Source organism: Sminthopsis crassicaudata, chromosome 2 (genome assembly GCF_048593235.1).
Source record: "Sminthopsis crassicaudata isolate SCR6 chromosome 2, ASM4859323v1, whole genome shotgun sequence".
Lineage (NCBI taxonomy): Eukaryota > Metazoa > Chordata > Mammalia > Dasyuromorphia > Dasyuridae > Sminthopsis > Sminthopsis crassicaudata.
Genome location: NC_133618.1, coordinates 387,028,765 through 387,043,378, shown reverse-complemented (window position 1 = coordinate 387,043,378; position 14,614 = coordinate 387,028,765). Strand labels below are relative to the sequence as shown.

General features: G+C 39.8%; 1 protein-coding gene across 3 annotated transcripts in view; it reads right to left on the bottom strand.

Annotated features, from left to right (window-relative positions):
• Positions 1-4,716: 4,716 nt before the first annotated feature.
• The window catches only part of CTNNA1 (catenin alpha 1), a 148,087-nt gene continuing 138,189 nt past the window's right edge, over positions 4,717-14,614 (bottom strand). For all 3 annotated transcript variants that reach the window (XM_074291461.1, XM_074291464.1, XM_074291463.1), the window contains 7 exons: positions 14,007-14,207; positions 13,512-13,663; positions 10,635-10,745; positions 8,989-9,170; positions 8,484-8,589; positions 7,680-7,814; positions 4,717-5,808 (listed from right to left, as the gene is read on the bottom strand). In XM_074291461.1, the coding sequence (XP_074147562.1) occupies positions 5,521-5,808; positions 7,680-7,814; positions 8,484-8,589; positions 8,989-9,170; positions 10,635-10,745; positions 13,512-13,663; positions 14,007-14,207 (1,175 nt within the window). In that variant the 3' untranslated portion in view covers positions 4,717-5,520. The remainder of the gene's footprint in view (positions 5,809-7,679; positions 7,815-8,483; positions 8,590-8,988; positions 9,171-10,634; positions 10,746-13,511; positions 13,664-14,006; positions 14,208-14,614) is intronic.

Here is a 14,614-nt window from a genome sequence, read left to right as displayed (position 1 = left end):
TTTGCTGTTTGTCTTTTTGATCTTCTTGACAGTTCCGATCAGATCGTCCCATGATAGAGGAACAGCTGCACCCAAGTGTGTAGAATAGAAATTCACAGAATTGTTCAGGAGCCAAGAGGCCGGGCTGGGATGAATGAGGGAAAAAATTAACCAGTGGGGCCTTATCTACAGTGTTGCCAAATCAGGGTGAGCCAGGGGTTTAGAAGTTGGGATCCTCCAAGGAGTTTGTGGACAAATTTTTAAGGCCATCTGTGAAATTAAAAGGAAAAAACATCCTGAGAAAATCGATTTCCTTTGTAATTATTTTGCGCATTTAGAAACATTATTTTGAGAAGCTCTCCATATATTTCCTCAGACTGTCCAAAGTTCCAGGACATGTAGAATGTGAATATCCCCTAGGTTAAACAAGCGGGTATTCAGAGTTAGTAAGGCTAGTATTGAAGACAGGGACTCCCCCCAATGACCTGAGTCCAAACCTTTTTCAAGTCTTGTTTTTCAGTTCTGTAAACAATCATCACTATTTCTGTGGCACTTTCAAGGTTTCAAAGACATTTTTTCACAATAACCTTATAAGACATAGATCTTGCTATTATTAGCATATTCTACTGATGAGAAGATTGAAGTTCAGATATTATATGATCTTAAGAATTCAAAGTTAGATATTAAATGACTCGGATGTGGTCAACGGGCAAGATTTGGATTACGTTGTACTCTTTCTGAGGAGTGGTGAATGTGGATGACTGTTCTGCAAATCTTAAATTTAGTATATAATTTGGCATAGTAATATGAGCTGCTGTTGCTATCCTATTTGGTCCTCCTGATAGTCTCCAAGAAATAAAGGTGAGGGGTGATATCTCCAGTTTACAGCTTTAATCACAAAGCCACAGAGCTGAGCCCCAGCGATGAGCAGAGGGGCCATCGGGTGGGACAGACGCACCTTTCTTTCATACTGGAGTTTTTGTGGCCAGTGTTTGGCTTGATGTAGTGGTCCTTCTGTTACAGAAGACAGAAGATGTCACAAATGAGGGATGTCTTGAGTATTCTGGTCAAGGAAGGGGCTGGAGGGGAGAGCTAGATCATAGACTGAGAACTCGTACCTTTCTTCCTGACTTCAGCTGATGTCTTTTCAGTGTGCTGCCATCCATCAGATGATTTTCAGACAGCCCCTGGATCTTTGATGACTAGATAAGAAAGGTCCTATCTGAGATCGGGAGAAATGAAGGTCCAGGGCTTTTGTGTGGTCCCAGTTACCTCTCCCTCCATGCCTAATAAGGAGAGACTGTGCATGGCAGCTGTGAGCCTGCAACCTTGTTGCTATGGCAACTCTAGCTTTAGGGTTTCCCAATTTGGATTCCTATGTGTTTGTTTTTCCACCTTTCCCAATGCACCAACCGGACTGGGCTGGCTCCTGCCCTTGCTTTCCAAAGAAGAAAACATGGGAAAACAAATCTTGATGAGGACTGGCTCCTTGGGTTCAGCGATTAAATGAGGGCCACTGGGAAGAGATATGGGATATAGATTATGCTCAGGTAACTTGATTGTTACTTTACATCCAGGTCTTCCTGCCTGACCCCTCCAAAGGTTCCAACTTATTTCTGGGATCGGGCAAGGCTTGAAAAGTACTTGAAATAGGCTTTTCTAGGCTCCCCACCTTTCCCTGAGTAGGGAGGGCAGAATTATGGTCCTGGGGTGGGCTCCATACTTACTCTGCTCAGAGCAGAAATGGGAATTCATCGCAGCTGGCTGAGCTTGGGGCCCGCTCTCTGTGAGGATCTCCCTCATTGCAGTATTTCTGTCCCCATGATTTCAGCCCTTCCTAATCCTTATCAACCAGGGCATGAGAAGATCAGAGGTAGCAGAATGAGATCGGACGTGGCCCAGGACTCAGCACAACAGGACTATAACTTGCCTGGACCCACCTCCCCTACTGCCAGAGTTGCTATGTAAGGACTTAAAGGAAGAAAGATGAAAGTTGGAAGAGACTCTTAGGGTCCCAGAAGGGAAGTTAGGAGCAGAGGGCAGGCAAGGGTGCAGGGCTGTTTCCTGGGCACTATGCCCCAACCTTTGATCCTTGAGGTCAGAAAGAATAGAGCCTGTCCCGAGATCAGATATGTCTAGGGTCTAATTTCTCCCTAGTCTGCTGTGTTTCTTCCCTAGGAAGAGGGACCACTGCAAAGGGCCAGAGCTGGACGCTGGGCTTCATGGGGTCTGTCACACTTCCCCTTCTGGAGGCTCCTTAGTATGTCCTCTCAGCCTGAGGCCCAAGAGCTAGACAGATTAGCTTTCCCTACTGCCCAAATTCTGCGAGTGGTTCAAGAGACCAGGTTACAGTGCAGATATGGCGGCTGCTACAATCCCCACCGTTAGGCAATATATGTTATGTCATTCTTGCCTAGGAGTCAGGGATGAACAAATGACTTGTGGGTACAGAATGGTAAGTGTGATCAGTCTGTTTGGAACAGCAGTTCCCACAGGGAACTCCTTAGCTTTCAGGGTGATTTGGGGCTATATTGAGGCAAGTTTTTAAGACAGGAGTTAGGACTTGATCTGACTGGGCCCGGGAATGGGTGAAGCTGGTAGGAGTTTGTTTGCCTTTTATAGGGAAAGAGATTTGGCCATTAAGCCATAGCAATAATCCAGAGAAAATGAAGATGGGTTTTAAAAAAAATTAGTTTTTGAAGGAGGAAATGTTAAGATCTGCAGACTGACAATGGAGATAGAAGGAAAAAAAGTCAAAAGGTGATTCCACCATGAGAACAGAGAATACACCAATGCTGTGTTATGAGAAGTTCTGGTAGATTAAATTTGGGGCCAGGCGGCTGTGCTTGAGAATGAAGGGATGACATGGGAGCTTGAGACCTCCCTGAGGGAAAAATGATTTATTTCTGAGAGGCAAGGTGCAACTTAATGGGCAAGAATTTCCAGACCTAGGAACAATGGATCATCCAGGACCCTGGCAGCTTTGTTGGCCTAAAATATTTTTAGATCCTGTTTGGGAAGTCCTCTGTGTTTTCCTCTTATTTAAAGCTCTTCATTTATTTTATCTAATATCCCCCAATGAGAAAGGGAAATGGGGGAAAAGAGAGAATAAGGGAAATGAACACTTTAGATACCTGGTTGGTGGGTTCACCGAAGGGCTACTGGAAAACTTTGAAACCAGAGGCAGAAGCTCTCCCTGCAGATTGTCTTGCTGCCCATTCCCAATTAGAGCTGAAGAAAGGAAGTGCCTTACATGCTACAATGGATGCTCTACTTTCTGCAACAAAAGTTGTAAATTGTCTTTTTAAATGTACAAGAGAGCTGGCTTTTTTCTTAATAAAAAATCCTATTGTGGATCCTTTTATAAAATAAGCATTACTCCTTAACAATGTGTTGTATAAATGTATTTTTTTTTTCCTTGGTTAGCCCTCTATAGGGAGCTGCTCACAACACAATTCTCATCTGTCTACTGCAAATCAGCTCATTTTACAGTTGTGAAAAGGGGGTTGGGGGGCACCCAAAAATAGATTTATCATTATAAACAGAAAGAGCCGGGGATTTGAACTTGGGTTCTCTGATTTCAAAATCGCCTCTCTTTTTTTGTTCCCTCTTCCAAGTGACCAAATTTGGCTCAGACACAATTTTTATAATTCTGTAATGACAACCCATTTTATCTAAGCTGGTTGTTGCCTTTTACTCTTGAAGGGACCAAAATGACATCACAATGTTGGGGTCAAGGTTAGATCAATACCAACTTGGAATATTCTATTACAGAAGTCAAGCACAAATAATCCATATGAACACAGACATAATTCTAAATTAGTGCATCTCAAATTCTAAAATATGGTACATATGTTTATACATACATCATATATTGTGAGTTCCTTGAGGGCAGGGATAGACTGCTAACAGCTCTATACGGTAAGATACAAAATGCATTTTCTAAGCAGGAACCCTCATAGGACCCTTTCTTAAGAGGCAGAGATTTTAATCCAAACCTTCTTGGATTATGAACTACAACCTACATGGACTAGAAAATCAGTCAGTCACCGCCAAGATTTAACTAGTTTTAGTTGAGCATATGAATTGTGGGGAAGAGTTAATGTACAAAAAAAGACATAATTTTGTTACTAATCTTGGTTGGTAAACTCTTAATATTTCTTTTTAAAAGTTGTTTGTTATACATAAAAGTTCTGCTGTTAGCAAAATGTTTAAGTTGACTTTCAAACCTCATCTCATTCCCACATGGAAAGATCATACACCCTAAGGAGGCAAGGTGGGAGAATAAATATAGTTTTTCCTAAGAGACTTGGAGTTAAGATAAGGGAAAATATAGAGTCTGATATGAGGTGGAGGATTAAGACAGGTAGATTACTTCATGTAACTGCACTCGATGAAAATGGTTTGAATTGGGAAACGGGAGAGAAACTTTGGCCCACTTGGCTAGATTTCATCATGCACTTTATTGGGAAAAGTTGGTGTAAAAATATTCAAATTCATAAAATTTAAATAAGACAGTAAGATTATACCTTGTAGCTATAGTAATAGCTATAGTAATCACAAATAATGTAAAGTTGAAATTATTGCCTGAACAAACACTACTTTGCAAAAGCTTCTTTTATAAGCCCAAGGCAGGAAACACTGCAATTATTAGAAATGAGCACAATGACAAATTTGCATTTGAATACTGGGAGAAAGCAAAAACATGTTACTTACTATTACAGCACCACAACACACTGGCTGGAAAGAGCAATTTTATTAATGTCCTGCAGCAAAGTACATTAGTAATTTGTAACCAAGCATTAAAATTCTCATCCTGTGTCCTAAAGAGAGTAATCAGTTTTCTTCATGATGCATATTTTACTGAATTTCTTACAGATTGTCATTTTGCAGACATACATGAGATAAGATACCTTACACAGAGGCAATAGCCAACCTTGGTAAACACTCCTGAGTAGGCAGGCCTAGGTGCTGGTGGTCACCTTTCAGTTTAATAAGAGTCTGTCTATCTGTTCAGACTAGTTTCTTTGAAGATGGCCTTCTCTACAGCAAAATGTACCCAAGTTCTCTCTTCTAAATACAAAAGCTTTCGAGTTAGAAAGTTGTATAATATGGTATATTTTCTTACCAATACCCCACTTGAATAGTAAAAGTAACAGTTCCCACCTTTTTGTTCACTGATGAGAACACAAACCTCAATCACAACACAAACCTTCAGTCATGGAGACAGACACATCATGATAGCAATCTCTTTGGTTATGGTTTTTTTCAAGCTTACTTTTTTTTTTTTTTTTAATGCTACTAGAAATAATGCTTCTGAAATCTAAAAGCATCCTCCACTGAAATACAAGCTCTCTCATACTGGCATCACATGGTCAGGTTTAAAAAAAAAAAAAAATCTATATTTCCACAGCATCTAATATCAACATTATATTAAGTAAATACATTTGAATGAACAGGAAATGTCTATGGTTCACAGAAGCCATCTGAAATCATTAGTTTGGAGGAAATAATGACGGGGTGTGAGCAGCTGAGGCTCCTCTAGATACTGTCCATGGCCTTGAATTCACTGAGGGCTTGCACAGGATTCACATGCTTCTTCTGAGACGCCCGCTTGATTTTCGTCTGGGTTTCGTCCTGCTTTTCTCTCTTCACCAAGGGCTTCTTTTCTGGGGCCTTCATCTTCCAGGACACAGCGGGAAGGTTAAGAGAAGCCATCCCCTGGGACTTCTGGTACTTGGTGGAGGCCACGTAGGAAGCCTTCACCGTCTGTACCACAGCATTCATCAGGTTCTTGGCTGCCTGGATCAGGGACATCGCACTGTCCACCTGCGGTCACAGAACAGAACAAGCCGCTTAGAGACTGAGGGATGGAAGGGTGTGAAGTACTTGGATCAAATTGAAGGCTCCCCCCCTCCTCTCCGAATCTCTGTCCAGAGATCCTTCTACTCTATGTGTAAGGGTGCTGTTTGGTTTGGTGGTGGAAGGACATCTTGGGATTTCTGGGCTTGTTTTTTAAAACCCTTGATGACTACGTTCCAATATAATTGGCTTCTTTTGTACTTCTGTCCCTTTTAGAACACTCTTCTGAGGAGTGTATATATTTTACCAGACTTTCCAAGGGAATTCAAGACCTAAAGTGAAGAAGCTCTGGGTCCCAGAGGAAGATAAATCAAGGGGGTGCAGTGGGAAGGGGAGCCCTCTGTGCAGATAAGGAGTTAAGATTTTGTCCTGTAAGTGCAGATGTAACTAGAGGCAGGTAGAGGTAGAGGCAGATTATTGCGATGGGGAAAGATAGCAAGCAAAGCTCTTTTGCTTCATGGTGATTATAGGTCATAGGAACAACAGAGAATCAATACCACTAATAGAGTGGTTCTTGGTTAAAATATCACTGGGTACATGAATATAGAAGGGAAAAATATATATCCTAACTTTCCCAGACTCATAAATAAAATAGCATTTCTTTCCATTGGAAACATAAGCAAAAAATATCCCTAAACATTCTTCTGTGCATGGGTGTTCTAGGTCTTGGTGCAATTCTATCTCATTCCAATGAGAGAGAAATCGTGAGCAAGGCCTCAGGAGCTCATGTAATTTTGGCCAAGATTATTAGAGATCCTGGATCAATGAGTAATTCCTGTGTAGTCAAACAGTGTCTGGGGATCGGACAACCCAATGGACATTTCAGAAATGTTCTTATCAAATCAGGTTAGGAGGAATCCTCTCTAGGAGCAATCTCTCCAGAATGAAGAATCATGAGAAATGAAAAGGACAGCAGTTTTCAACAGGATTACTCTTAAGAGCCAACATTATTAATGTCCATTACAACCTAGTAAAATTTTTTTCTTAAATAATGGCTCACCCCTATTCAGCAATGCCAGAACTGATTTGGATGAATCATGCACCAGGCCTGTGAGGCCTAGATTGTTAATGTTTGACTTGACAAGGTCTGTAGCCATCCAGCTCACCTGAATTTCTAAAAAGCAATGTGGGTCTGAAAGGCTATAGTGACTATAATGTATTTGTAATGCCATAACTCCTTTCAGGAACCTCAGATTTTCCAAATTCTACCTTGATGGTAGTGATAAATGTAAATGGCAGATTATGGGCACATCATATGCAGCACAAGTCCTGGTGCCCTAGGGCTAGGGACCAAAGGCCCACACTCTGAAAATTGCAGCTCTTACTGGAAGCAGGGCTGATCATTTCTAAAGTTCCATTCAAGATCTATAACTACATATATAGTTCTCTAAGGGAAAAGAAAAACTTCATGACTTTTTTTCACTTCTTTATGGCTAAGATGGAAAACAAGTATAAAAACTTATTTCAGGGCAGCTAGTTGGTGCAGTGGATAGAGCACCAGCCCTGAAGTCAGGACCTGAGTTCAAATATGGTCTCAGATACATAACACTTCCTGGATGAATGATCCTGGGCAAGTCACTTAACCCCAACTACCTCAGGAAAAAAACAAATAGATAAACTTATTTTCTCCCAATTAGTGATAATGAGCTTGGCCCGTGCCTCTCAGCTAGTTTCAGCAGCACAGCTTAGAGCCACCACATAATGTATGTTAAACTTCTCATCTCCTTACCTTTTTTATTTTTCCCCGAGGATCTAGGTCAGAAATCCAAACTGTGTTTTTTAATAAGAAACAATTTGTTCTGACCTGAGCAAATTTATTCGCATTCAGAAAAACTCACCCCAGAGACGACTAGCTCCCCGCCCAGGTTCTGCACCTCGGCTTTGACTTTGCTGCAGATGTTGAGCTGGTGGCAGTACAGGGCGATGCGCTGCAGGTAGGCCAGCAGGTCCTGTTTGCAGGCCGAATCTGGGCACTGAAAGGAAAGACCATATTAGCGACCTAAGGGCAGGTAAAGCACTGTGTACTATCACCTATCAGGGCTGCCACTTGGGCCTGCTCACTAAAGGTGGATCAGAGATGGACTTGTGGCACAAGGGAGGGAAAACAGGCAACTGGGATGTGTTTGGAACAAGCTTCATGATAGCACAAGTTTACCTAATTACACCCATAATGTGATATGGGAAAAAAGAAAAAGAAAATTAAGGGGACATAAAAGCTAGTCAGATGATAAAATCCAAATGAGAAAATTAACATTCATGAAAATTGCTTTTAAAAAAATTTCTATATTATGTTAATTCTGCTAAAAGCAAATGCTGGTTGTTCAGACTAGATAGAGTAGTGTGACTGAATTCCCGAAGAGTCTGGGTTTTTTCTTTTCTTTTCTTTTTAAACCTCAGCAGCATTCTGTACCTCTGGCTGTGTTCTTTACCTCCAAAGCTGCTGCCCCAAATGCTACATAATCTTGTATTATCCTCTACAATGCTGAATCCTCAAGGAGGGCATAGTGTTATTTTTTAATGTTCAAATTCTGTTCTTTGGCTCTCTCCATGATGTCGTGTATTCTTTGCAAGTGATTATAATTAACAACTAAGATACAAGAATTGCGGTCATTATTCATATCATATATAGCCCTGATACTTACATGGTCTGCAATGGTTCTTCCCAACTTATCCATCCTTGATCCTGCCTCAGCAATTTTCTTAGCCGCACTAATTACATCTGATGTATTTTTAAGTGGTCCTTTACCTCTGTTAAAAAAAATTAATAAATAATTAGAAAACACTCATAATCAAAGCTAGGAATTCTAAATCCTTTGAATAAGCAGAGAAAGGCTGATAGCTGTGCCTTTGAGAGTGGCTTCTTTGGGCAGAGGCGGTCAAGCACTATGCTCTTGTTGCTGGGCCCTCAATAGGGAAATCTAATCATAACCATTAGGACAAAAACCAGCAACTAAGGTAGAATTAACACCCTTCAGAAGATGAAGTCCTACAAGCAGGCATTACTTTAATTTGCTACTAGAAAAATCTCAAGAATAGAACAGGAAGCACTCAGGACTCCTCAGCCATCTCTCTCCCTCTTCCCCCCCACACCCTGATTGCTAAAATATAGCCAATGCTGCCTTATAGAATGTTCCCCTGTGGATTCACCTGGTGAAATCTGTCATCTCCATCATGATCATGCACATCTGTTTGGCCAGGACAATAATGTCATTGCCACTATCATCCCATTTGGATACTTCAGCATCCAGTTTGCTCTTTTCTTCCTGAAAGCTGGCCACCTGCTCAGCAATTTTAGCCTTCTGTTCTTGGGGAAGCTGGGCCATGATAGCCTGAAATAAAGTGAACACAAAATGTTCATAAAAAGAGGATATAGAGTTCTCCAAGTACATTATCCAGAATTTCTATTGGTTTTTCCAAGAATATGACATATAGATAGGATCTATGACATATAGATAGGATAATAACATAATAAGCTTCATTTTGTCCAAAAGGTTTTCTTTTCATCTTGGATTGAAGTTTATAACATACTGAACTACCTATCAACCTGCAAGAACAAGTTCTTAAAGGGAAACTGAGATCAGTAGAAGACTTATGCAGCTGTGTTATCTTTCTTATTCTGTTACAAAACTCACTCTAACCTTTCAAGTCTCAAACTCCACTTTTTACAAAAGGAGTTACTTCATAAAAATAATTTGCCTTAGAATAGTAAAAATGGACCTTTTTCACTTTAGCATAATGCTTTACATCTTATTTTTTTCAAGGTAATTCAGAAGTGGTTTAAAAGTGTGTCTTTGAAGGAGGAAAGAGGAAAGAGAAATCCACTGAGGAATATAAATTTCCACCATGTCACCCTGCGTTTAAGTTTCATCAAACTTCCATTTAGTTTTACTTCAACACAGAAGCACTTCCAGTGACAATCTGTGGCATGAGGCAGCAGCCAGCCACCCAAAACCAGGAGGGAAAAGAATGTCACAATAGTCTAGGGTCCGTTCTCCAAGAAGGTCACAGTTCTCTGACAACTCAAGATAGGCAATATCCTTATCCTGAGTGCAAGAGAAATACCAAATACAGACAAAAGAATAATGTAATAGTTTCTCCTAAGTATAGTTTATAAAATTAAAATTTCAGAATTTGTTTAATAGGAAACCACTGTTCAAGTGATTTTTAGAAGAATTTTTTAAAAATCTACTTCTAGTAGTTTTTCATGGTATCCTCCCAAGAACACCAAATAGTCGTGATTGAATATGTAATACTTCAAATAAAGGAAACAGCATCAGCTATTTGTAGCATCGTTAATATTTCAGCAGTCAGTAATTAATTATTTCCCATGTATATAACATTTGAGACCCAAACAATAGAACTTGCAAAGGGAAGGGTGGTTGATTTTGGATGAAAGCCACTGTCATTTTCTTTGGCTTAATGCATTTTCCTGAACCAAAGATTCCATTATCTTTGTTTCATTTCCACTGGAAAGGACCATAACCCTGTTCTAAAGAGGCAGGTTTTCCTTCCTTGGGTTTTATCTGAACTAAATGTTATTAGGCATTTTGGAAAACTCTGCAGCCTACTCAACCTCAATACAGCAGTTTTACTTGTGCCTTCATTTTCTGCTTCATTTTTACTGCATGAAAGGATAAAAAACGTTAGTCAAAGCACTGAGAGTGTATCTTCTGCAGAAAAGAGTAGAGGTGTGTGTGTGTGTTGTGTGTGCACGCGTACACACGAGACCACACAGTTCAGAGGGGGTGAAAATGTTGAAACATCAATTTTCTCTAACGAAACTGTATCCTTACCCGTGCACTCTGGCCAGCAATGAGCTGATCATCTTCAGTTTGGATGCTTGTTCTACTTCTAACATCAAAGTCTTCCGTCTCAAAGTCAGAATCATCCAACTCTTCAGGAGTCTAAAACCAAAAACAGCCACCTCAATAAGTCTCGTTAACATTTCCAATGAGTCAAAGTCAGCCGCTTTCAAGTGATAAATAAACCACACAACTTTCAGCTAGAAAGTCAGATTAGGGGAAAGCGAGGATGGCAAGCATTCTCAGCACAAAATTTTTGTAGCAGCACCCTGTGCCCCATACCCAACTGCTCAGAATCCTCACTGACAGACAATTTCAGGCACAGACTGTGCCACATTCACTAAGTCCATGTAAGAAGGACCTTAACAACATGTTCAGCATTTATAAGATCACATTAAACAAGTTAGTAGGTTTCAGCCCCAGAGACACCAAAAGTATATCCTACACTTTCAAAGGGCACCAATTTGTTGTTCAGACCATAACTGAGAACAAAACCTTCAAAGGGTCAAGGACTGATGCATTTGTGTGAGAGCTGCTCACTTGTAGCTCGATGGCTCAGTTTTTGTGCAGAACACATAAACCCACACAACTGACTTTGGGATCTGTCTAGCATTTAATGGCTCTAGGTAGCTAAATATGCACAATAAAATATTTTCTTACATGTACTATTTCTATATATGAGTCTGGTTAACTAATACCAGAGGTACAAATTACAATGATCTCTAGTTTGCTGTAGCTTTTTCTACAAAGATGAAAATTGATCCAAAGTGACCAACTGATCACTCTGCTGCCCAAAGAGCTTCAGACTCAGTTTTGGGGAAGTTATGTTTTGTGGCTCTGGTAAGGAAGAAAAAACAAGTTTGGTTAAGCCTTAATTATTTAAATGTTCACTGAGGAGTTAAGGCTGGTTATTCTTCGTGTATACGTGTGCAGGACTTGATAGGTTTCCCAGAAACCTCCAAATGAAGACAAAGGTGAAAACTATTGTGGATGGAAGTTGCTGTACTCAAAATGGAGGCTTCTTAAATAGCATTACGCCTTTTCTACTAAAGAGAAAAATTAATAAAAATCATGCCTCATTCTCAGAGTGACAATGGCAGCAAGTAAAGGAATCACAAGTAACTTTCAATTAAATGCAAAAGGATTCATAGGATCTGGTAGTTTCTACAAATAGATGTTTGTGATGATTATGCAGGATCTATATTGGTGGGTTCATGAATATAAGGATTCCCATGTGAGAAAATTCCCACTAGTGTAAGTCAGCACCTTGTGGGCAACTCTGTGTAGTCACACTGCCTCACTTGTAATGGAGAATTTCTCATAACCATAGTAAAAAGTCTGGCACATACAAAACCGTTTATAGATAGCAAAAACTGACACTAAGGCATATCATGGTAAGGAGTCAACTAATGAGGGAAGGGGACTTTGTAGCCAGCTCTTGATCACCTCCACAAAGGGCAAACATGACTGGCCTGATGTCACCATCTTTCCCTACAGTGAGCAGACCTCAAAGCAGCTTCAGCCTTCCTACTCTGAACTTAAGGACAACTTAGAAATCTACTGAAGCTCTCGCTGAAGGCATTTTTCAAGTTTTCATTTTTGCTAACATTTCTCAAGTTCCATAACCATAAAAAGACCCAATGTTTACGGGAAATTCTAGGAACAGCACTTATTACCAATGACAGATATGAACCCAAACAACCAGGCAAGGACCCTCTTTTGTTCCACTCATCCATGAGAGCCTTTTAGAAGCCCATGTGAGCTTAGACAATAGGCAATCTACAAATTTTTCTCTGAGGCCTTATGAAAAGTGTCTTGGGATTTTCTCTGTATTTGTCTTCCTCTGCCTGAACAGAAAGAACCATCCTGTAAATATAGGATTTGGGGGAAAGAGGCAAATGGGATTAAATGACCTGCCCAAGATTACACAGCTAATATATGTCTGCAGTTGGATTTGAATTCAGATCTTTCTGACTTCAGGTTCATATCTTTTTAAGCTGCATAATCTGAGTCTTAAAGTTGACTCAAGAGACCAAAGTTTTAAGCCTGTACTCATAACCAGACTTAATTTTGATTAAATTTTAAACAAAATAAAATACACTATTATTAAACGTTACCATGTTGTAGTAAAGTCCTGGACAAATACTTATTTTCCATTTATTGGTCAATAATTTGCCTTTTCTAATTTTCTGTTTTCCTGACCCATGCAGGGGTATAAGCATTCGCACTTTGTTTAACCTTGGAAACAACTCTTCCACCCCTTACATCGGGAAATATATGAAAAATCTAATGGAGGGGCAGCTAGATGGTGCAGTGGACAGAGCACCAGTCCTGAAGTCAGGAGGATCTGAGTTCGAATTCAGGCTCAGGGGAAAAAAATCTAATTGAGCACAAGGTGAGGAGTAGGGAGAGGGATTTGCTCAGGGTCACAAAGTCAGTATCTTAGTGAGGATTACCAGGTCTTCTTGACTCCAAGCACAGTGTTTCATCCCTTATGCCAAAAGAACTGCTAAACATCTGCTTTAAAGGAACTACTTATTTGGGTAAAGTAAGTTGAAATTCATTTAAAAGATTTAATTTTTTTTAAGCCATGTAAGAACTAAATTTTTAATCTTGAATTGAATATTTGTTCTAAATTAAATTGTCTTATCAATATTATTTGGACTTACCCTACTTTGACAAAGTTTTGGTTTTAGGTTGCATTTAAGAGTCATTTTTGACAACATAATTAAATATCTGGTTTTAACAGCTTTTAAAATCATGATTTTGATATATCATAGCTGAGTCATAGCTTAGCCCCAGAATGCTTCATTAATGAAACTGAGCAAATAACCATGCAGTTAAACTGTTGCAAATACAGCTCCTCACCCTTATCATCAACACAGCTTTTCTGATGTCTCTAATGCCATCATAGACCAATCGCGAGGCATCAATAAATTCATTTTCATCCATTGGTTGGGCGGGATCAGAACTGAGAGCTTCCACAGCAGCCTCTACTTGCTCAGTAAAACGTGGCATAACTGAAATAAAATAAAATAACAATACTGTGGGTCATATGGCCAAATTAATGTTATAACCTTATCAACTAGCCTTTATAACAAAATCAACTCCCCATTCCTTGCCATTCTTGCTAAATGCTTATTTTTAAAAAGTGATATATGGTCAAACTTCTCGTAATGTTTACGGCTAAGAGGCTGAATTCCTTAAAAGCAAATGATATTTACTAGAGAAAATTTAAAATGCAATTTTCCCATATATATTAAGCTTTCTTCTTCAATAAAGTGGTAAAATAATTTTGTAATAGTTCCTACACTGTAGTTAATTGGATCCTCAAGAAAGAAAAAAGACATTCGCCATACTCACCTGTATTAGAAAGCAGTCTGGTAGCCTCAAGAACCTTTTCAGTGTAGACTCCAGGTTCATAATTATCCATCTCTGAAGTGACAACATGAATAACTCTGGCTGCTCGACCCCGGATGGCACCAGCAGTGCGGTCTAGACCATCAACATCTTTTTCTTGGAGAGCAATTACACACTTGTTTACATCTTCCAAAATGTGATTCTCTGATGAGAAAAAAAGCAGAGAAATCTTTGAAGACATCTTCAAGATATAAAGTAATCAAACAATTGGGACAGCAAAAATACACCTAAGTTATAAGTCAAGTTATACGTTTTTTTCTCTGCCTAGAAACCTAAATGATTTCCCTCCCCTTATGAAAGTACTATTGTCAATGAAAATTTTGAACCCAAACTGCAACTTGCTCTCTGTGTGACAATGGGCCTTAGTTCCCTTTTCTGTAAGCGGTTGGCAATGCTGAGAGGGCTGCTTTCTGCAAGCACACCGGAGGAAGCAAAGAGCCCAGATGAGAAATTCAGTGGTTGTTTATGAACCTGCTCCTAAAATGTTATTGGAAACAGAGATTTGAGACTAGCTGGGCCTGTTTTAGGCAGCTGGCCCCTAAAGTGATGGA